At 49.2% G+C, this 22889-nt stretch overlaps 1 protein-coding gene across 2 annotated transcripts in view; it reads left to right on the top strand.

The window, feature by feature from the left end:
- The first annotated feature begins 676 nt into the window (after window positions 1–676).
- The window catches only part of WNT7B (Wnt family member 7B), a 150837-nt gene continuing 128624 nt past the window's right edge, over window positions 677–22889 (top strand). The window contains exon 1 of one of the 2 annotated variants that reach the window (XM_026679255.2): window positions 677–1163. In XM_026679255.2, the coding sequence (XP_026535040.1) occupies window positions 1093–1163 (71 nt within the window). In that variant the 5' untranslated portion in view covers window positions 677–1092. Of the gene's footprint in view, window positions 1164–16522; window positions 16664–22889 lie in introns of those variants that run through there. The other variant, XM_087969520.1, reaches the window with a different exon arrangement.

The raw sequence follows: 22889 nt of genomic DNA, 5'->3' as shown, positions 1-22889 counted from the left end.
CAATGTTTTAATCACCATTGTTGCTCCTTAATTAACTGTATTTGGTTTCTGTGATTTTTGACTGTATAAGGAGTCTGTATGAGCCCTGCCATGTATGTATGTATGTATGTATGTATGTATGTATGTATGTATGTATATGTACATGTCTATGTGTATATATATGTATGGTATTCAGCTTTGTTCGGGTATTTTCCCAGGTCATTATAGTTGTGCTTTTAAAGTTGGAGTGATGTTTCGGCAGAATCTCATCTGCCATCATCAGGCTTCTGTATTGTGGCAATACACATACACATATACATATACATATACATATATACATATACATATACATATACATCTCTCTCTCTCTCTCCAAACTAATCCGTGGGGCCTATTCTATCTGCAAGGGTCCTGCCACACAGAGGAGGGGTCTGCAAAGGGAATTGTTTGGCGGGACTCAAAGGTCGGGTGGGGGGGACTGGTCCCCCTCCCCTTCTGAGCTGTGGCCCCTTCGGGCCTGGGAAGCCGAGCGCCGGGAGAGCAGCTTTTTTCCACAAGCAGGGAAGGGAGCGAGGTGTGTCCGCGGGCGAAGGGTGCGCGCGGCAGCGGCGGCGGCGGCGGCGGCGGGTGTTGCGAGGCGGTGCAGGCGGGAGCGCGCGGGCCGCGGGAGCGCCAAGCTTCCCTACCTGGAGTTTGCAGGTCGCCAGAGAGAGAGAGAGAGAGAGAGACGCGGTGCGGTTTACCTGCAGAAATACTACTCCCCCCCGCAACCCAGCCAGCCCGGCTTGGAACCTCCAGCCCCGCCGCTTTGCCGGGCGCCCCCCCGCTCCTCACGACTTTGGGGCTTCTGGCTCGGCTCTGGAGGGAGGGAGGGAGGGGAGGGGAGGTCAGCATGGTTGGCACGGGCCCGCGCTGCTTGAAGGCTGCGGGGCTGCTACTTCTTCCACTCGGGTCCACCGGAGAAGCCGCTCCTCAGAGGCTCCTCGCTGGGATTTAATCGGCCGACGCCGCCGCCGCCGCCGCTTCCTTTGCTTCTGCCTGCCTCCCCTCCACCCTCGCAGTCCCGGCGCGCGATTTCGTTTTTATATGGCTCACCCCCCGTCTTCCTAGAACATGCACAGAAACTCCCGAAAGTGGATTTTCTACGTGTTTCTCTGCTTCGGAGTCCTCTATGTCAAATTAGGGTAAGTACTTCACGGGGGCTCCGCGAGCCCGAATCGCGTGGGGTGTGTTTTTTTGGGGGGGAGTTGGCGGGGGGTACGCGGAGGAAATGAATTGGGGAGCGGGGCTTTGGAAAGAGGCGAACCGCCCCGAGTTTCCCCGAGTTTTGGTGGGAGAGGGAGAGTCGCCCCCCCCCTGAGGAAACGGAGAGAGGTGGGGGGGGGGGGGGGTGACGGGGTCTGAGGCGAAGGGGAGATCCATCGACCTTCCCAAAGATAAGACTGTAAAGCAATTCTGAGGAAGGGGCCGCGAGGCGGCTGCGTTGCGCGGCTTCCTAATGCTTGACGGGAATCCTATAAAGGCTCCGTTCCCTCTGGAAGCAGCGGGGCTTGCTTTGGAAGAAAGGGGGCCTCGGGGAGAGAGAGCGAGCAGAGAGTCGGCACGCGCCGCTTCAGAGGCTTCAGGTTTGCGCGCGATCCAGCCGCCTGGCTTCCCTTACCGCGCAAGCGGCGGCGGGGAGGTGGTGGTGGTGGTGGGGGAGAGAACCGTCCGCCTCTCAGCCACGAGGGGCTTCTTCGGAAGGAAATCGGGCTTGGAGTTCGGATCCCGTGCCGGAGCGCCCCGAGGGCAGGACCGAGAAAGCGGGCGTGGGGTGGGTGGGAAATCGCGGCTTCGGAGCAAGCCGGGCTAGTCGGCGGCGTCTTTGGCCTTCCGAGGAAACGAGCTCCGGAGCGGCTTCGGCATTTGCAAAAGGAGCCCCCTTCTCCTTTTCTAGGAAAGGAGAAGCTCCCCCCTCCCCCCCGTTGAAAATCAGCGGCGGCGCGTGTCGTGTGTCCCCCCCCCCTCAAAAAAAACGGGGGCCCGAGAGAGATGCATTTACGGTTTAGCACCCACGGAAGGGGTCGGTATTTTTTTGGGGGGGGGGACACGGGGGGACGGGGACGGTCCCGGTGGCTGAGCCGATCGTCCGACTGCAGGTGCGCGCCTTGGAGCTCGCAGCTCCCGTCAGTCTTTTTCCAGGCTCCGCGGGGCGCCGCTGAGCTGCTTTAGGAAACCGGGAGGGGGAAGAAATCTCCCCTACGCCCCTGCGCGACCACCCCCCCGCTTCCCCACGAGCGCCTCCAAATCAACCTGCAGAAGCCGCGAAGGGGAGGAGACGCCCTGCTTCCTGGGAAAAAGGAGGGTGGGCGAGACCGGCCGAGCTCCAGACCGAAGGGCGCCCCTAAGTGAGCGGTGGCCCTGGGGTCCCCACCACCACCACGAGACCCTGCCCTGCCCCGGAGTGGAGGGCAGCCCCTGTTTTATTTTATTTTATTTTATTTTATTTTTTATTTTTGCTTCTGGCGCTCGGACCGCCGTTTGGCTCCCTCTTCCCCTTCCCCGCGCCCTCGCCAGCTGGCTCGGTGCACTCGCCTGCCCGCCTTAGTTGAATTTCCACATTCCTTTGCGGCAGCCGAGTTCCTACCTGTACAGCTTTCGAGATCTCTGCCTCTCCTCCACCTCCACCCCCCCACTCAACTCTCCCCGCAGCCCCTCTCTCTTTTTCTTTTTTTGGCAGGCTGGGGATTAGGGGGTGTCCTTTCCCCCCCCCCCAGTCCGGGAGACATCCAGGGAACCAGGCGGCTGCATGGGCTGTTTGACAAGGGACGCTTCCCACCGCCCCCCCAACCCCCTTCCTGGCTGGCCTAGCTAAAAACTGCTGATAAAATGGTATTTGCCTGCCTTATTCCAACCTCAGCCACAAAGGGATGTGTGTGTGTGTGTGTGTGTGTGTGTGTGTTTCTGCGGAATAAGGTTAAAAAAGTCAGGGTGGTGGACCCGGAGGTGTAACCAAAGTTTCCTCTGAAAAGGCAAGTGGTATTGGAGGAGGGGTTTTGACATGCATTTCAATGGTGGGGGGGTGTCATGCTTTGATCATGTTATGGCCAACGTCTTGGATTGGTGGACTGCCTCCCTCCTCCTGTGGGAACCTCTGGCTGGCTTGGAAAGCCTCCCCCCACACCCCGTTCCTAAAAATACCCATCGAAAACTTCCAGATTGCCAGACGCCCCCTGCTTCGCTTCCTTCCCACCCGGTCCTGGAGGATATAGGAGAATAAACGAGTTGGCTCTTTGGGAGATGGAGTTTACTCAATCCCACGTTCTTTTGGCTTGGAACCAGCTGTCTTCTTCTTCCTCAGTCGGGATAGAAACATGTCCTGGGAAGGTTTTTTTTTTTTTTCCTGCTGTGTCCACCTGATGCCAACAGCCTCTGCCAAACAGAAGCCCTTTGGCGTGCAAAAAAAGTAAATTGGCTTGAGGTTTGTTGCCCTGTTTGAATCCTCAAAACAACAACAACAAAAGAAAAAACCCCAACCCTTGTCTTACTCTTTGAACCCAAGACAAATTAAGGAAGGAAAGCAAGAGTGGGGCCCCTTCAGAGGTGGCATTCAGCCGGTTCTGACCAGTTCTGGAGAACCGGTAGCTGAACTTTTGAGTAGTTTGGAGAACCGGCAAATCCCACCTCTGACTGGCCCCGCCCCCATCTATTCTCCGCCTCCCATTGAGTCCCAGCTGATTGGCTGGGTCTTCTTTGGTTGCCCTGCACAGGAGAACAGAGCTGGAAAGCAGGTTAATGGGGGTGGGGAGGGAATAGAGGATTTTGCAGTATCCTTCCCCTGCCCCGCCCACCAAGCCCCGCCCACAGAACTGGTAGTAAAATGTTTTGAATCCCTCCACTGGTCCCCTTAGCTTTTTCTCTTCTTCGCCCAGGTGTCATCCCTGGTAGGTTCTGCAGGAACTGTTGCATTCATCAGAAAGACAAAAAACCACCACAGGGCAACGCAGCTCAGCCTCTTTGAGGGGCCAGTCACATAGCAATAGAATTTAGACTTATATACAAGCAGTCCTTGACGTATGACCACAAATGAGCCCCACGTTGCTGTTGCTAAGTGAAACATTTGTTGAGTGAATTTTGCCCAATGTTACGTCCTTTCTTGCCACCGTCGCTAAGCATGACCATGGGGATGCTGTAATGGACATAAGTGTGAAAAATGGTCGTAAGTCCCTTTTTCCAGGGCCGTTGTAACTGAACGGTCACTAAATGAACTGTCGTAAGTCGAGGACGGCCTGTACCGCTTCACAGTGCTTTACAGCCCTCTCTAAGTGGTTTATAGAGTCAGCATCTCGCCCCCAATAATCTGAGTCATCATTTACTGACCTCGGAAAGATGGAAGCAGTGGTGGGATTCAATTTTTTTTATTACCGGTTCTGTGGGCGTGGCTTGGTGGGCGTGGCATGGCTTGGTGGGCGTGGCAGGGGAAGGATACTGCACAATCCCATTCCCTTCCCACCCCACTAACCTGCTTTCCAGCTCCGTTCTCCTGTGCAGGGCAACCAAAGACCCAGCTGATCAGCTGGGACTCAATGGGAGGCAGAGAAGAGATGGGGGCGGGGCCAGTCAGAGGTGGGATTGGCTGGTTCTCCGAACCACTCCAAATTTCTGCTACCGGTTCTCCAGAACTGGTCAGAACTGGCTGAAGGCCACCTCTGGATGGAAAGCTGAGTCAACCTTGAGCCGGTCCGGATCGAACAACTTGCTGTGGGCAGAGTTAGCCTGCAATACTACATTCTAATCACCACAGCTCTTGGTGATGCCCTTAATTCTGCTTCCATTGCAACATCATGGTTCTGCTTTTTTCACCCTTGTGACACACCCACTCCCCAATACCAACTGCCTTTTCAGAGGGCAAAACTATCACCGACCACTCATCCTAACATAGGGTTGGGTGAAGAAGGGCAGTGCTTGGACCATTGTGTTTAGCCACCCGTCCAGCTGCAGCTCCACTCGCACGACACAGTCATGAAGATGCTCTGTGCCTTTTTGCCTTTTCACCCAAGCTGACTTTCAGACCAGGCTTGTAAATCCAGAGATAGAGTGGAGGATGGAGTGGGATTCAAAACTTTAGTAAGCTACACCCACAGTGGCATGGAAATACTGCCAGCACCTGGAGTCAAAATAGAGCTGACAAAATTAAAACAGTAAAAAAACAAAAAAAACCCACAATTCCATAAGCACCATATTAGCAGAAAACCTGTAATGCACCCTGTAGGGCAAGGTTTCCCAATCTTTGCAATGGTTAGCTGGGGAATTTGGGGAGTTGAAGTCCATGTGCCTTAATGGTTCAAGGTTGGGAAGCCCTACTATAGTGACAACTGAGCTTCGTCTCATTTGAGCTCCGGTGTGTCCCAAAAGAATGCTAAGCACATGTTTAAAAGTCAGGTCTGGTGCTTTTTTTAAAGAGTGCTGAACCCAAGTGCATACCCCACCCCCAAGACGTTTTGTGGACAAATACATTTGGGAAAGACAGGTGTAAAGTTTGGAACTAACTAATGTATGATAAGAGAAATAACACCCTGCAGTAGCCTGCGGTGGTTAATAGAAGCCCAGCAGATTTTAACTGCTTAGTGTTCCATCAACCACATTATATAGGAAATATTCTAGGTTGTGTCTGTCAAATAAGATCATTTATTAAGTCATTTGCAGCATTTGTAGTTTAGTTCCCGTTTTAAAAAATAATAATCTCAGAACGGTTTCAAATAAAATTCAAACTATCCATTACAACTGTTGATAAAAGCATATGTTGAATAATATTTAACATTTCAAATAAAATAAACAGCAAAATAAAGATAGAGAGAGGAACAGCAGGAGCAAAGAAATTTTGATATAGCACAGCAGCTTTAGCCGGTGGTTTTAAGTCTGAAACATGTTTCTGTGTGACACTGAAAAAAACAAACAAAAAAACCCCCCATTTTGTTACATTTGTCCATTCAAAGGAAGCCTACTTGTCTGTTGCATATTCTTGGAACGTTATACAGAGAGTCCTCAACTTATAACAGTTCATTTAGTGACCGTTCGAAAGTACATCACTGAGTGACTTACGACAGTTTTTCACATTTGCGACCATCGTAGCATTCCCCAAGGTCATGTGACCAAAATTGCTATTGCTATTATTAGTTGCATTGGAAAAAGTAAGTTATGACCGATCCTTGTACTTCCAACTATTGCAGTATTCCCACGGTCCCATAATCAAAATCTGGGTGCTTGGCAACCAGCATGTATTTACAACAGTAGTAACGTTCCAGGGTTATGGGATTCTCCCCTTTACGACTTTTCCAGCCAGCTTCTGGCCAATTCAAGCAGCCAGATTCACTTAACGACTGCAAGTTCACTTAACATCCATGGCAAAAAGGTCGTAAAGTTGTGGACGTGGCTTACTTAGCCACTGCTTTTCTTAAAATCAAACATTCTGGTTGTAAACCGAGGACTACAGAATACCACTGTATACAGAATGGAAGCCATCCTCTTGGCTTTTTTTAAACTCTCCCCTCCTGCGCAATAGGAAATCTTTACACGGTGTGTTGCCATGGGGGAAAAATAGGAAAAAGTCCACCAGATATAAACCCCAACTCATAAATAAATCAGATTGCTCACCTGGAGCAAATCTAACACAATAGCATTTATATATTGTTATGAGAAATACAGGTAGTCCTTGACTTACAACAGTTTGTTTAACGGCCGTTTGAAGTTGCAATGGCACTGAAAAAAGTGGTTTAAGATCATTTTTCATCTCCAGCATCCCCATGGTAGTGTGATTTACATTCAGATGCTTGACAACTGGTTCATATTTATGACGGTTGCAGTGTCCAGAGGTCACGTGATCTCCTTTTGCGACCTTCTGACACGCAACCGGTGGGGAAGCCAAACTTAACAGCCGTATTACTAATTTAACAACTACAGTGATTCACTTAACAAAGGAAGCAAGGAAAGTTGTAAAAGTTGGGGCAAAACTCACTGTAACAAATTTTCCGTTTAGCAACATAGATTCTAGGTGCAATTATGGTCGTAAGTCGAGAACCACCTGTAAATGGACCCTCCTTCCTTCCCTTTGTGTAGCTAGAGACTCGCTCGATTTTTGAGTGCATTAATCGTGCTTGGGAGCTTCATCACTGGAAGCTTTCAAGAAGAGACTGGACTGCCATCTGTCAGAAATGGGTGTAGGGTCTCCTGTTTGGCGGAGGGGGGGTTGGACTAGATGACCTACAAGGTCCCTTCCAACTCTGTTAATCTGTAATTGGTGGTCTCTCTCTAAAAAGCTACCTGGTGTGGCTTCCCTCTTTATCTGGGTAGGCGTTGTGTTTGTGTTCGCATGTCTTAATGAGCACACTGAAACAAATGGTGGCTTGCGTTTGTGAATCTTCCTGTGTGAACTTTTTATTTATTTATTTTGATTTGTCAATCGCTTACAAGATAACAGGTATAAGTATATACATAGTTATGAATACATGAAATGGATACATATAAGAAAAATATAAAAGAAACAATAGGACAGGGATGGTAGGCACGTTGTTGCACTTCTGCACAACCCCTACAGGCCTCTTAGGAAGCGGGTGAGGTCAATAGTAGAAAGCCTAAGGTTAAAGTTTTTGGGGTTTGGGGAAGAAACCACAGAGTCAGGCAGAGTATTCCAGACATTGACCACTCTGTTGCTGAAGTCGTATTTCCTGCCATCAAGTTTAGTGTGGTTAACCTTGAGTTTGTATCTATTGTTTACTCTGCTGTTGTTATGGTTGAAGCTGAAGTAGTCATTGACAGGTAGGACATTGCAATGTATGATTTTATGTACCATACTTAGATCAGACCGAAGGCGGCGTAGTTCTAGGTTTTCTAGGCTAGAACTGCTTGTGATCCATGTTTGCCACCTGAGACTAACTCCCAAAACAATCCAGACCTATTTCCAGACCAGAAGATTCATGGTGGCACCCAACCATTGCTGGGGCAATTAATCAAGTAATTAAGGCTTTATTACTGAGGCTGTATCTAAAAGTTACAAATATCTTTGTTGTCCGCCTCTATAGTCCCACAAGAACCCAGCACAGTTTTAAATTCCGAGTCGGAGTGAGTAACTGGGCCCAAACTTCTCTTATTCTGCTTCTCCAAGACCAAATCGTTCACATCAAATATTCCATATTCAGTCCAAAATGCATCCTTTGGTAAAGACCAGTTGCTGATGTGAAACAAGCAAGGAGGTGTTTCTGTTTCTGCTTGCAAATGGTCATCACCTGGCAGCACCGATTTTCACCTTTGCTCCCCAGCGTGGCTTTTTATCCCACCTTCAGAGGCAAGAGGGGGACCGGCTCAACCCTAACTTTACTGGTATTAAACGAGAGTTTCTGCCTGTATTCCAACACTGTCCAAGATTATATCATGGTGGATAAAACCTGTTAGCCTGCTTTGCTCCTTGAGTCTTTCCACACAAACATATTTCCAGGTCATCTAACCATAGTTGGCTTGCTATATTAGCCGTGAAGATAGATTTTACACCATTGCAGCAGTGAAGGGCTGGTGAAATGAAACAATATTTCTAGAAGAAGATATTGGTTTCTTTATCTGGTGGCCTTTGTCTATCACAGAGCTCTCCAAACTTGGAAACTTTAAGACTTGTGAACCTCAACTTCCAGAATTCTCCAGCCAGCTAGGCAATAGACTAAGACGCATCCAGAAAATCACCAGGAGTTTAGACGGTTGGAAAAGGAGCTTCCAATTCCTTTTCTCCAGATTGGGAGAAAAAAAATCAAATTATACTTCCAGAAGCATTGCTTTTTAAAGTAATCAGCTTGCCTAACTATGGTCATCCTCTGATAATTCCAGGACACTGTAAAATTGGTTGGTCAGTTGGAAAAGTTGCAAGTGAACTCCTGAGCTTTTGCAACCATTAGTTCAGTGTTTTTTCCAAATTGCTCTCTGGGGAATTCTGGGTGTTAAGCCCACCCTTTAAAAGTCATCAAGTTTGAAAAACACTGCATTGGACTAACATTGCTTTCCTCCAACTATATCCATAGACCAAAACAAAAAAAACAAACACAAACCAACAAGAACCCCTTCTGCTTGAATTCCCCTGCATGGAGCAACCCCACTCATATCTTTCAGGTTTATTATTTTGCAACCCCACCATGAAAGAAATCTCTTCTCCTGCTCTTCCTATCAAATAACTGGCATATGCATCTGGAAGGGGAAAGACTTGGGTTAAATCTAGGGTATGTTAAGGTAGCTAGCAGGTTGATTTCCAGTTTTTTTAGGCTAGATTCTGCAAGGGACTGAAAGTGTATGTATTTAAAGAGCTTGAGTGAATCTTATGTCAGGTTTCCCACCCCTGGCAGCTTTAAGATCAGTGGATTTTAACTCCCAGAATTTCTCAGCCAGCAAGATTTCTCAGCCAGCAAGATATATATATATATATATATATCTTTCCTTATTTGCTATGAACTGGGATATTTTTTTAATTTAGTTTTTTGATTTCTCGTCTATCTCTCTTGCGTAGATTATATAGGTCAAAGGTGTTCAGACCTCTCAGCTTCTTTTGAGAAGCTATTTCCCAAAATCGTCATTCTCTCGTTTCCAAAAATCATTTTGCCCAAAGATTTCTCTATTTGAGTCTGTCCCCTCTGATCGGTTAAAATCCAACTTAGAAAAAATACACAACCAAAGCAATCTTAGGTGAAATGTGTCCCCACCTTTTTCTGAACGATTATCAGGGATGTTTTTTTGGGGGGGGCGGTCAAAAAAGTCAAGATGGCGCCACATCTGTGCAATGGCGACCCTGCCCCATTGATGGCCGGCATTCTAGCCTTACAAAGCAGAAACCTGAGATTTCAAACGATCTAAACTCCCGCCATCTTTTCTTGGATCACTGGCGTTTGAAAGGTCCGGGGAGAGGGATTCTCTTGAATTTGAGGCAGAAAGAAGAACGGGATTCCGGATTTGCGCTAGTTCTGCGCATCTTTAAGGAAGCCCTGAGATTTTTTTTTTAGTCGGTTTAGTTTGGCATTGCGCGTTGTGAAAGCGTTGTGTTGCGTTGTGTTTCAATAGGAGCTAAGGACCGGGAAAACTTTTTTTTTTTTTTAAATGATGCGCCTTGGAAGGACAACTGGAGGGAAACGATTCCCTGCGATCTCTGCAGAGGGATCGGCCGCCAAGCACCTACGGGGCGAATAGGCGAGCCCCGAACTGGAGCTTCTCTTACGCTCCCAGGCGGGACCCTTCCCGGGTTGACTCCAGGCTGGCCTCTGGGCGCAGCGCCCTTCCGCTCGCCCCTTCCTGGGGGCGGCCACGAAGGAGACAATTCGGCCCGGAATGTTGTGTCTAAACGATTGAGCGGCACATAAATCAACCAACACATCAAGTAAACAATCAAACATTAAAAAAAATCTAGGGATCGGAACAATACCCGTATATTCTGTATAGGTAGTTTCTCTTGGCTGCTTGCACGAGTTTCAAGCTACTGATCCATCTGTCCCTCCATCATCGGTCTGTCTGCCTAGCTACCGAGCTACCTTGGGTTTTATAGGTTTTAAGTTTTGGATTTTTAATGTTGTTTTTAATATTTGTAAGCCACCCGGAGTCAATTGAGAGTAAGTTGGGAAGCGATATAAAAGAATAAGTAGCCTCCCTCCCTCATCTCCTTCCTTCCTTCCTTCCTTCCTTCCTTCCTTCCTTCCTTCCTTCCTTCCTTCCTTCCTTCCTTCCTTCCCTCCCTCCATCTCCTCCCTTCCTTCCCTCCCTTCCTCTCTCCCTCATTTTCCTTCCTTTCCTCCCTCATCTCCTTCCTTCCTTTCTTTCCTCCCTCCATCTCCTTCCCTCCCTCCCTCCCTCCCTCCCTCATTTTCCTCCCTCCCTCCCTCCCTTCCCTCCAACCTTTCCCTATAATATCTTTTCCATTTACATTCTTTTTAATTGTGATGAGTTGGGACCGATTACTCTCCCTCAGCCCAACCTTCCTCACAGGTTGATTACGGGTTCATGATCCCGAATCGAAAGAGGTGATATCGATCTAATTAAAAGGAGCAAGTGGTTTGCTACTGCCTTTCTCCGGGATAGGTTTTCAACATCGCCTGCCCGCCCCCGGATCTCCTGGTGGCCTCCCACCCAGTTTGGCTTCACAAGGCAAAAGGAGCTGACACTCTCCCTTTCCCCCTCTGGAAAACGAAGAACCCCAGCCCAACCCGGCGCCTTCATGATATCAGAAATGCCCTCCTGGGGGAACGAGGCAAGTAAAGATAGAAGTCCCTGGTGAGGAAAGGCAAGAAGGGAGGGGATTCCTTGCGGGGGGGATGTTTTGTCCCTGGCAGATGGCGGGATCGCTCTATCTACCAAAGGTGTCTGCAAACATCTCAGCCAGCCAGTCAGCTGCTCGGAGTCGATCCGCCTCTGAATCTTAGCTTCGTAAGAGCGCTTGTTCTTCCTACAGAAAAAAGAAGGGAGTCCAAAGAGAGGAGACTCGGAAGAAAGCCTCGCGCTGGATCCACAGGCTGCGCCAAGCCACAATGGCCAGAGCCACGACGGCGAGGCCGTCAGCCCCGGCTCACAAAGCAGGGTTTTTCCCATGCCGGCTCAGTCGAGGAGGATCCGGCAGCAAAAAGCAAGCCCCAGCCGGCATGCTTTTTGCGCAATGGGTGGGACCAGCCAGATAATCGACCAGGCCATCACCTCCTTACTCGCAAGTCAGAACGGTCCTCCGTGGGGTTTCTGCAACTCCATCCCTGTTGGCGTGGGGCGGGGACGCTCATAGCAGGGCATGCAAGAGCCTCGCTCTCTCCCTTGGCCGTACCTTTCCCACGTGCTGGACGAGGCCCTCTTCTTAGATTCTTTGCCCTCTTGAGATCCGCCGCCGCGGGCCAACGGAAGCCGCAGCCTTCTGATCCGGGAGAGAGATCGCCAAATCCGTTCCCAAATGCTCTTTCCTTCCGTTTAAACCCAGTTCACCTGCTCCCATGCCTTTTACACGCCTGCTGAGATCGTGTGGATTATAAGACAGGGCGGCAAACTAGCCAGAGGAGCTGGGCTCTCCCAGCACAAAATGAAGGGTCGTGGGAATGTGCGCGAGGTAGAGGCTTGCAGGACCTCTTGGGAGGGGGACAGTTGCAAAAACGAGGCTCTCTGGGAGTGTGGGCGCTGGGGTCCCGCCAGGCAAGAGGCCCCGCGGCGGGTGGGGGCGCGCAAGTGGTGTCGCGTGGGATTTCGTCGCGTCCGCCCCCCCCCCCGTCGCTTTAGGAGAGCATCAGATTAGATCGACCTCATGCAGTCGGTAAAGACCAATCAAAGAGCTGCTCCCCCCAAAAAAAAAAAAAAAAAAAAAGAAAGAGTCTGCCCGATTTGGGGCGACACAACTGCATAATTAAGCCAAAAATGGTGCTGGTTGGGGATGATGGGGGATGTATTCATCCAAGGAGTTCCGGTCTTAAGGGAAAAGCCCCATCTTTAAAAGCCTTAATAAGGAATGGTTTGGTTTTAATGGGGTTGCGGCTGGGCTATACCTCTTTTAGCCAACGAGGGACAAGGTGCCTCTCTTTTTTCCTCTCATTTTTTCCTCTATTTTCCCTCTATCTTTCCCCCTCTTTTCCCTTATTTTTTGCTCTATTTTAATTTATTTTTTCCTCTACTTTTTCCTTCTATTTTTATTATTTTCCTCCATTTCTCCTCTATTCTTCCTTATTCTTATTTTTTTTTTCCCTTCTATTTTCCTCTTGAGGTGTTTTGAAGACATCGGCCCCTTTTTGCCCACGTGTGTGCCGAACGAACTTTTCGCTCCCTGCCCAGCCCCGCAACTCGCCTCCTTCCCCCCAAAGGAGGCAGCTAACCTGAGAGACTCCGCGCTTTCCGAAAGCCTCGGATTGCCTTCTCTTTCTTCCTTGTAGAGAAAAGCACATCCATAAAAGAAAAGGGCAATATTTAATCGTACTTATTTACAAACCGCCCATCTCACCCAAATGCTTCTGGGCGGCTTACCATAAATATATTAAAAGGAAATCGAAATCGTAGTGAATATCGCCTGAGCGACCCCTGGAAGAGGGAGGGGGAGCCTCATTCCGCAACCCAAACGGACTGCTCGGGCAACGAATCGAGGGGCTCTTCTTTCCCATCCGAATTTGAACGAAACAAAATCGTGCAGTTAGGCGCGATTCATCACTTGTGAAGCCTGATTTTCCTTGCAATCCCTTCTGAGGGACTGAAAGAAAATGCTTCGCTTGAAAGCAAAGCCCAGGAAAGACTCGCGTGTCCGTTCACACACAATGCGCAGAGCCGGACTCGGTTTCGATTTGGGCGAGTTGAGTGGAAACCCCTGGCATTACGGCTGAACGGAATCGGTCCTCTGGAACCGCTTCCACCTACTACCACGTAGATACAATATATGTGATCTGCTGTATAACTAGCCTTGGATTTCCCTTTTCTCGATTCAGACGATGTGTGGGACAGTAAAATGGCTTAAGAGGCCGGGTGGCAGAATCTATCTATCTATCTATCTATCTATCTATCTATCTATCTATCTATCTATCTATCTATCTATCTATCTATCTATCTATCTATCAATCATCTATCTATCTCTCTCTCTCTGTCTGCCTGCCTGCCTGCCTACCTACCTACCTACCTACCTACCTACCTATCTATCTATCTATCTATCTCTGTCTGTCTGTCTGTCTGTCTGTCTGTCTGTCTGCCTGCCTGCCTGCCTGCCTGCCTGCCTGCCTGCCTACCTACCTACCTACCTACCTACCTATCTATCTCTGTCTGTCTGTCTGTCTGTCTGTCTGTCTGCCTACCTACCTACCTACCTACCTACCTTACCTACCTACCTACCTATCTACCTATCTAACCATCTAACCATCTAACCATCTATCCATCTATCCATCTATCCATCTATCCATCTATCCGAAATACCACTTACCCATCATCACAAAATCTCCAGAATTGTAAAGCCTATGGACTTGAAATTTGGCACTTATGTTCCTCTTGGCTTCTAGGTGCTCACTAAGAAAGGATTTTTAAAAATGACCATCAGAGCATTAGTATTGTGTGTATTATTATTATTAACACGCTCTGATGGTCAGGAGTTCTACTCCCCCTCCCCACCTGAAAAGAAATATGTTCCAAATGCAAAACACAAGCAGAGGAGTTTTTTTCAGTTTTAGTTTCACAGCACCAAACAGCTTTAGTACAGAACAGTTGAGCTAAGCCACGCCCAGGCTCCTTGCTGTCTCCTTGATCACACAGCAAATACTCTTTCAGTTTCCAAACAGCCCTCAACTCTCACACACTGACAGGACGCTAGCCAGATGAATACCGATGGATGATGGTAGGCAGAGGCAAAATCTTTTCCCCTTATTTTCCTCCCCAAAAACTAAGCCCGACCATATAGTTTCCTAGCGAAGCACGGGTGTCGAGGTAGTATATTAATGTTCTCCTGCTTCCTAACTCTAATCCCAACCAAGATTATTAGCTGCAGTAACCATTTAGGAGAGGAGAATGCAGTGGTTTTTCACTGACTTAGTTGTGTGAACGCGGCCAGTTTTCTTTTGGGAACTAAACCAGAGATGCTTTTTTCGGAAGGCGCGCGATCTTCCGAACGCATCTCCCGGCCGGGGCCTGGATCGACATTTCCCCTTCCTTCGGCTGCTGTGGGGTCGTTACAGAAATAGTGCAGGCCACCGGACCATTTTCTCCACTCCAGCCTTGGCTTGTGGGAAGAGAGTTCGGAGAACTCGGCTGTGGCTGCTTGCAGGGCGAGGGCGTTTAAAACACGCGACGGGGTGCGGTGTGAACCCGCAAAATATTTAAACCCAGAACTCTTAGGAATTAAATAATAATAATAACCCGAGGTAGAAAGAGAGGCATTTGATCCAAATTCTCCCACCAGGCGTTCTTTCCCAAGACTGGTCCAATTCCAAAGTCCGACTTTATTTAAAAAGAAAAAAAAGGGGGGGGGTTGCTCTTTTTTTTTTTTTGCCCTGTGTGAATGCCCCAAGCAAGCGCTTTCTGGGCCCGCTAGTCAGCTGCTTGCGGATGATGGGGCGCGAAGTTGAGGATCTGGACTGCCGCGGAGCGAGCTGATTGATGCCTGACTCCGGCTTCAGCTCCTGGTGGAAAGAGGACATTCCCTTTCCCACTTCGCGTTCGTGTTTTTTTCCCCCTTTCTTTTTTTTGCAAGGTCCTGGAGGGGCCATTTTGCTCAAAAGGACCCTCCCCCATCATCTGACTGAACAGATCAGGGGAGACGCATTTTGTGCGCGGCTCACCTGCGCCAGGCAGACCCAAGCCAGACTGTCAACTTCGCCTTGCAGTGGCGGCGCTTGCAGCGAGGAGGGAAAGGGAGCGCTGGGGGGGGGGGGGGAGTAGCTTTACATAATCAGAGTTGGAAGGGATCCTGTAGATCATCTAGTCCAACCCCCTCTTCCAAGCAGCAGACCTTACACCGTTTCTGACAAGTGGCAGTCCAATCTCTTCTTGAAAGTCTCAAGCGATGGGGTCTTTGATCTGTTGTGATCTGATGCGATCGGGAGATCTGCAGCTCTGCCATCAGGGGCGATTCTCCCCCCCCCACGCCCCCCACCCCGGAATCCGTAGCTGGATTTTGCTGAACTACAGAATAGCGACCGGTTCCTCTTTCCCACGGGCGGACCTTCCCCTCTTGAAACCCCGGTTCACCCCGGAGCACTGTCAGTAGGATTCTGCGGGCGGGAATGAGCCCCTGCCCGTTTGGATACGGCGCAAGGCGTTAAAGCCATCATCCAGAAGTGTCCCATCCTTTTCTTCTGGGGGGCATGGTTTATATAGGGAAGGCAAAAAAAAGTAAAATAAAAATGCACGCATGCCCTAAAACACGCGAAACCCTTACTCCGTAGGGAGGATGGTTCTCCACGTTGTGTCCGATTTACACAACGCGAGGATCCTGGGGGGGAAGAAGCCACGTTTGCGCAGCCTGGAAAAGTTTGGTTAGGAGTTGGCCGGGTTTGCCCGTTTGCAGGAGTTGCCCAGCCCCTTCCCTGCATTTAGGGTTCAGTCAGAGGCAGAAACTGGGGGCGAGGGGGGGAAGGGACGACCCAACAGATCGGGCGTGTTTGGCGTCCACGCCACAGGCTCCCCGCAAGGTCCGCGCGACCCCTCGCTCGGGTTCGCCCGTCGATGGGGCGGGCGGGCGGAGGGGCGCGCGACAGCGGCTCGCCCAATGACAGCCGCGGCCCAGAGAGAGAGAGAGAGAGAGAGAGAGAGGAGGGAGGGAGGGAAAGGAGGCGAGCTGCGGGAGCGCGCTCGGGCTCGCGCCTCCACTCTGCCCTCCGTTTTGCTTTGGCTGCCCCTCCGGGCGGGAGAAGCCAGGCAGCCGCGCGCCTCCCGCAGCCCCCGCTGCCAGATGCCGCAGGCGGCGGCGGGGGCCCGGCAGCTCCCGGCCAGGCCCTAGAGGCGGCCCCGCCAGCAGCCGACCTGCCTGCCTTGCGCCGTTGCTCCTCGGCCGCCTTCCCGGAGGAGGAGGAGGAGGAGGAGGAGGACCTGGAGCCCGCCGGCGGGGCGCCCCGGCCCGAGGAAGACTCCCGCCGGCACCCGGCCGTCCCACCATGCTCCTGCTCTCCCCTCGCCGCCGCCACCACCGCCGCCGCCTCTTCCTCGCCGTCTATTACCCGCAGCTCTTCCTCCTCTTGACCAGCGGCAGCTACTTGTGAGTCGGCGGCCCGCCTGTCGGTGGGTGGGGTGGGGGTGGTGGGGCTGGAAGGGGGGGGGAAACTGGGATAAAAGGGGAACCCACCGCTTCATCCAGATCAGGCATGTGAGGAGGAGAGGGAGCGGGACGGAAGCAGGTGGACGGGGCTCCCCTTCTAGAGGGGCTACAGCGGGAGCGGCGTGCGGGCAGGTGATGCTTTCCCCCTTCCCGCTTGAGCAGGGGGTTGGACTAGATGATCTCCAAGGTCTCTTCCAACCCTGTTATTCTATGTTCTCTGTACCCCCCACCATGTCTCAATTTCCCCTCCCTCCCCAGTTCCCACCGTCGGCAGAGAGGGGGTCCCGGCCAGCAGGTGTCCCCGAGAGGAGGCAACGGGTTCCGGGCCCTTGAAGGGCCCTTTCCGTGGACCCGGGGCTCGCCTGCCGTCCCTCGCCACCAAGTAGGCGCGGCCGCCAGAGTTTGGAGCATCGGGGCCTTTGCCGGCCGGCTCTTCGCCTCTGCTAGCCTCAGGACGGTGTTGCCCGCGTGCGCAGGTGGAAGCCGGCTTGGCCTCGGTCAACGGGAGGCTCCAGAGTCGGGCCGGGGACCCCTCTGGAAAGGAGGGGAGGCGCTCCGGGTTGAGACCGTCCCCGGGTTGCCTCGGGGTGGCGGGATGCGGGAGACCCGCGAAGTTTCCTCGCGCGGCTTTCGCGTGTCCCGCAACCCGGTTCTTGCTTGAGTCCATTGGCTGGATTCGCGCAACCCTGCATTCGCGGGGGAGGCGAAATCCTAGATTCGCGGGGAGGCCAAACCGTGGGGTGGGTTTTTTTTTTTTACCCGCCTTAGCAGGTGGCAAGGATTCATCGGGTCTGCGGCTTCCCGCCTCACCTGGCTCCTCGGGTTGTGTGAACGGCACAAGGGAACCGGGAGCAGCAAGGATCGGCTTGGCAACCCCGCGCGGAGAGGTCTGGCCAGCAACGAAACGGCACGAACCCTGCGCGGGACGGCGGCCCATCCAGATTACCCCCCCACACACACCCTCGGGCACTTCTCCGGTGAACCGAGGTGGAAGAGGCGCACCTCCGCGAGGGAATTTCGCGAGCGTGGGTGGGTGGGGTTCCTTGCGGGGCTTCCTTCGCGGCTGAGTTTCGCTGAGGGTTCGCAGCGTCGGCCGTTCTCTTCTCTCATCGCTTTCTCCAGCTCGAATCCACCCGCCTCGCGTCTTTTTCCAGCCCGGCCTCTTTCTCCTCCTAAATGAAACGCATATGCCTCTGAGCGAGGAGCTGGCTTCGAGAGTCCCGCGCCGGGTTCGCACTGGGTAGCGGGCTCCTTGCAAATCGGCGCTTAACGATGCCAGAGCTCCCGACGCCCTGCTCTTCCCCCAGTGGTGGGGGCTTCTGGTAGGAATTGGGGAGAGGGGTATTACATTAATCTGGAAAGGGAGCCTTCCCTGTCTCCCACCTCCCCTTCCTCCTCAAGATAACCCTGCCCGTATTTTCTTGAAAAACTGGAAGGAAATTGCTATCCTTCCCCAGTTTTCCTTGCTATAAATAGCTAGCCTCGTCTTGAAACAAAAGTTTTCTCCACCGCAGGCCAGATGCTGGTGGTTTTCCTTGCAGTGTGACATAATTATAAGGTTCAGAGGCAAAAGCTATGGAAGTAGAATAATAATCCCAAAGCAGCTTTTATTTCGAGCAAAATTTCGGGGGGATGGTTGGCTCTGGAGCCCGGATTTTCTGGAGCTGCATCAGTTGGTGGTGGGCAGACTAATCCCCCCCCTCGCCCCCTTGTCTGATCTCTTTTCTGCGATGGACCTGGCGCTGATGGTCCCTAACAGCTTGGCAAGAGTCCAAACCCCCCAAAAGACTTGAGATGCATTGCTAGGTGCTCCTGACCCCATTGCAAGGAGAACGGGAGGGAGGTGGACCCAGGGAGCACCTGTTGCTTTTAGGTAGAGAGTTCAAGGTGGAAGCTCTGTGGTTTCTTCCACTAACCCCAAACGCTTTAACCTCGGACTGTCTACTGTTGCACCGTTCCTAAGAGGTCTGTTAGGAGTGTGCATAAGCGCCCCTTATAGACTGAATGTTCCCTTTTATTCATATCTATTTCATGTATTAATAATCATGCTTATTCTTATATATATTATCAAATGCATGCTTGACAAAATAAATTTACATTGACTGTTTTGTAGTATGATTTGATTGCTGATTGTACCCTATGACTATTATTAAGTGTTGTTCCTTATGATTCTTGACTCTTGACGAATGTATCTTTCCTTTTATGTACACTGAGAGCATTTGCACCAAGACAAATTCCTTGTGTGTCCGATAACACTTGCCCAATAAAGAATTCTATCTATCTATCTATCTATCTATCTATCTATCATCTATAAATAAATATTTTTTTAAAAAAACTTAAGCCGCGTGTTTGTGTTTGTGTGTGTGTGTGTGTGTGTGTAACCCCATCCATCTTGGAAAACTTATGAACCACTTGGGTTACTTTTCTTAGCAATGGTAAGCAAGGCGAATGTTCAGTGTCCCAGCTGAACCGATCTTACTGGGTTTCCCTACTACTCTGTCCCTGCTTAGCTTTTCAAGGTCAGGCAAATCCATCTGGATGCCACCTAGCTGGACATTTTGTGGTTTTTTGTAAATAGGGAGGTTCTGATTCAAGTTTCAAGGACAGGGGTGACTGTCAACACACACACACACACACACACACACACACACACACACACGAATAATGGAAAGAAATCCATAAACGTTCCTCCAGTTCAAAGCACTGGATTTTAGAAAGTTCTAGCGGGGCTTTGCAAAGGTTTTCTTGCACAAGGGGGTGAAGGCCACGCCCCCCAAAGTAGCTGATCAATTCTAGATTCTCTTTTGGAGACTGTGTGGGAATCTTAAGGGGTGAAATAGACGCCTTCCATCCCCCAAAGCTTAAAGGCAACACTTCATTCCTAAAGGTCTCAAATAAAAGTAGAACATAAGAAAGGCTAGACTTTTGGGTTGTAGCCACTGTGTGGAAGCCCCCTTCAGATGCAAACAAGCAAATAAACCAAGATGCTGGGATGGACTGTTTTACATCCCTCTCTCAAACACTGTGATCTTCCTTTTTCCAGAACATCCATTGACGGGCTGTGCACTTTGGGCAAATGGCTGATTAGAAAGAATAGAAGAAGCACCAGGTAGACCTCCGGTCCATCCAGTGGCACCAAAGTGTGCCATGGCGTTGTTGTGTAACAACATCCTGGCCCATGTGATTCCATCAAGGCTTTTACCAAGATGCTGTGCCCACAGAGCCTCTGGGTGGTGGCAGAAAATGAGGGCTTCTGTGAAGTCTTGTGAGCCAGGATTCAAGATGAAGAATGAATTCTTTATTGGCCAAGTGTGATTAGATACACAAGGAATTTGTCTTGGTGCAAATGCTCTCGGTGTACATAAAAGAAAAGATACATTCACCAAGAGTCAAGAATCATCAGGTACCACACTTAATAATAGACATAGGGTACAATAAGCAATCAAGTCATACTAGGGAACAGTCAGTATAAATAATAAGGATACAAGCAACAAAGTTACAGTCATACAGTCATAAGTGGGAAGAGATGGGTGATAGGAATGATGGGAAGATTAATAGCAGTAGTAATGCAGACTTTGTAAATAGTTGGACAATGCTGAGGGAATTGTTTGTTTAGCATAGTGGTCGGGTTCTTGTGTCTAGTTGTTCTGGTGTGCAGTGCTCTATATAGCGGTCGTTTTGAGGGTAGGAGTTGATCTGCTGTCTCCCCAGTGGTGTGGCTACTGGCAAATTTCTGTGACCCTAAGCAAAGTTGTCATTGGTATGTGTGTTGTGTGTGTATGTGTGTGTGTGTGTCCATGGAAGATCATTTTTGCCACTTCTGAGCTGATATGTTTCATTTTATTCTAAGGTCACCTGAGCTATTCTGTAGCAGCAAACATCTGCTTCACTGTAATTCATACATGGAACCGAACAGCATTATTTCCTATTTCACCCAGGCTTCCAGAAGAGCCTTTTAAAGTGATGTGAGTAGCAATTGGATTCAATGGGTGTGAATTCTCCATTTTTTCTGTGCCTTGTATGGGAACAATGGTCCCATTTTTTTCACCTTCCCTGACCACAGTTACTCTTTGGGCCCTGACATTTATACCCTAAAATATACTACTTTCTGTATCCCACCCTGGGAACTTTTAGGGCTGATGAGTGAAGCTAACATGTCGATTTTACCCAACTCTATTCAGCACGTTTAGCTCATGCACGTCAAGTTTCCAAGTTTCCTCAATAATCAGTGCCCAATAAGGACAGAAATGCAATTCAGGTTTTTTTTTGAGGTAGGGATACAGGAATGGCTTTTATAATGAGCCATTTAAATGCTATAAATGTCTAAGGAGATTCTCAGGTCGTGGTTGTCCTCCAAGGTGCTTTATCCAGAGGAAACTGGACTTTCTTGTTTTTTCTTTGAAGACATTTCTCTTCTTCATCCAAGAAGCTTTTCAGCTCTGAAGTTGCCTCTTGGAAAAAAAAAAAAAGCACCTTTGGGACATTTAGATGCTAGTAATTTTTTTACTCAGTTTTGGTTCGTTCACTCCTGCAATTAACGATGCTATTGTATATCACCTTGCACAATTCAGAGAAAAGGCTTGGCAAATCTTGTAGATTGCCCATAGATGCCTTTAAGTATGGCATTCTATTAGTGACAGGCTATACATGCATAGCTGGGCTTTAACATCACCCATCAAGATAAATTTCAATTAAATATTCTATATCTTAGTTGAGGCTGATGGTGCTATTTTAGCTGGTTAGTGGACATAAGTTCTTTACAAGCAATGTAGTTTTTCAAAATAAGTGTAGAAATGAAAAAGATTATTTTTATGCTTAAAAAATGAACTTATCCTTAGAAGTGGGAAAACCTGGAGGTTATAAAGAGATTTGAAGAAATTTGTACACCCACGAGGATCACATACATCCTGCAAGCAGAAAGCAAAAAGGTGAGGCGTTTTGCTATTTGTCAGGTCCATCAATTCTCCCAAAATGAAATCTTACCATTCTTGGGGGAGTGGGAAGTGGCTTCTGAAAAATAGGAAACAGGTATTTATCAAAGATGTCTGGAAAATATGATCTCTTTGGGTGATTGGGTGATTGTTGAATATTTCTTCTAGGGGGTTTTGGTTCCTCATAATCAGCCAGAATCCAGTTTCTTCTCATCTAAACTCATTTTTCCATGTCCTACAAGTTGAAACCCCTCTCCCCCGATGTGTGTGTGTGTGTGTGAGAGAGAGAGAGAGTGAGAGAAAGAGAGAGAGAGAGAGAGACAGAGACAGAGAGACTGTGAGAAATAGAGACAGAAAAAAAGAGAGAGACTGAGACAGAGACAGAGACAGAAAGGGGGGGGGAGAGACAGAAGGACTTGTGGAGGCAAAATGTTGTATCCAACGCCTTTCTTTTTCCTTTATAGCAGAGGTCTCCAACCTTGGCAACTTTAAGACTTGTGGACTTCAACTCCCAGAATTCTCCAGCCAGCTATGCTGGCTGGAGAATTCTGGGAGTTGAAGTCCACAAGTCTTAAAGTTGCCAAGGTTGGAGACCTCTGCTTTATAGGACTTATTTTCTAGTCCCTTGACCCTTGTTCCTTTCTTTGGGTCTGTTCCAATTCCTCTGGTTCCTTCTTAAACAGCAATGTCCAGAACTGGACACAGGATTTAAAAATGTCCTCTGATCAAAGATGTGTCTTCACTTTACATGCAATTTTTTGGTGACATGTCAATTACTGAATTAGTTACGGGTCGCATGGACATGTTCAGCCTAAGGGAGGTGCCAATCCTGGTTTCTCATTGCCATGTTCATTCAGATAAGTCCTTCATATCCAGAGAGAGCTTTCTTTCTTTCTTTCTTTCTTTCTTTCTTTCTTTCTTTCTTTCTTTCTTTCTTTCTTTCTTTCTTTCTTTCTTTCTTTCTTCCTTCCTTCCTTCCTTCCTTCCTTCCTTCCTTCCTTCCTTCCTTCCTTCCTTCCTTCCTTCCTTTCTTTCTTTCTTTCTTTCTTTCTTTCTTTCTTTTTTTCTCTCTTTCTCTTTCTTTGCTTCTTTCCTTCTCTCTCTCTCTCTCTTTCGATCAGAATTGCAACCACAAAACCATAGAATTCACCTGGAAAGAAAAATATAAGCTTAATATTTTTCTGGTTTAATTATCCAACCTTAGAAACACAAAGTTTATTTAATATGATCTGTTT

Source organism: Notechis scutatus, chromosome 6, assembly GCF_049901735.1.
Source record: "Notechis scutatus isolate UNSWTSFEM ecotype Mainland chromosome 6, rNotScu1.2, whole genome shotgun sequence".
NCBI classification, from domain to species: Eukaryota; Metazoa; Chordata; class Lepidosauria; order Squamata; family Elapidae; genus Notechis; species Notechis scutatus.
The sequence above is the reverse complement of the archived record's forward strand: the minus strand, read 5'-3'. Positions and strand labels throughout refer to the sequence as shown.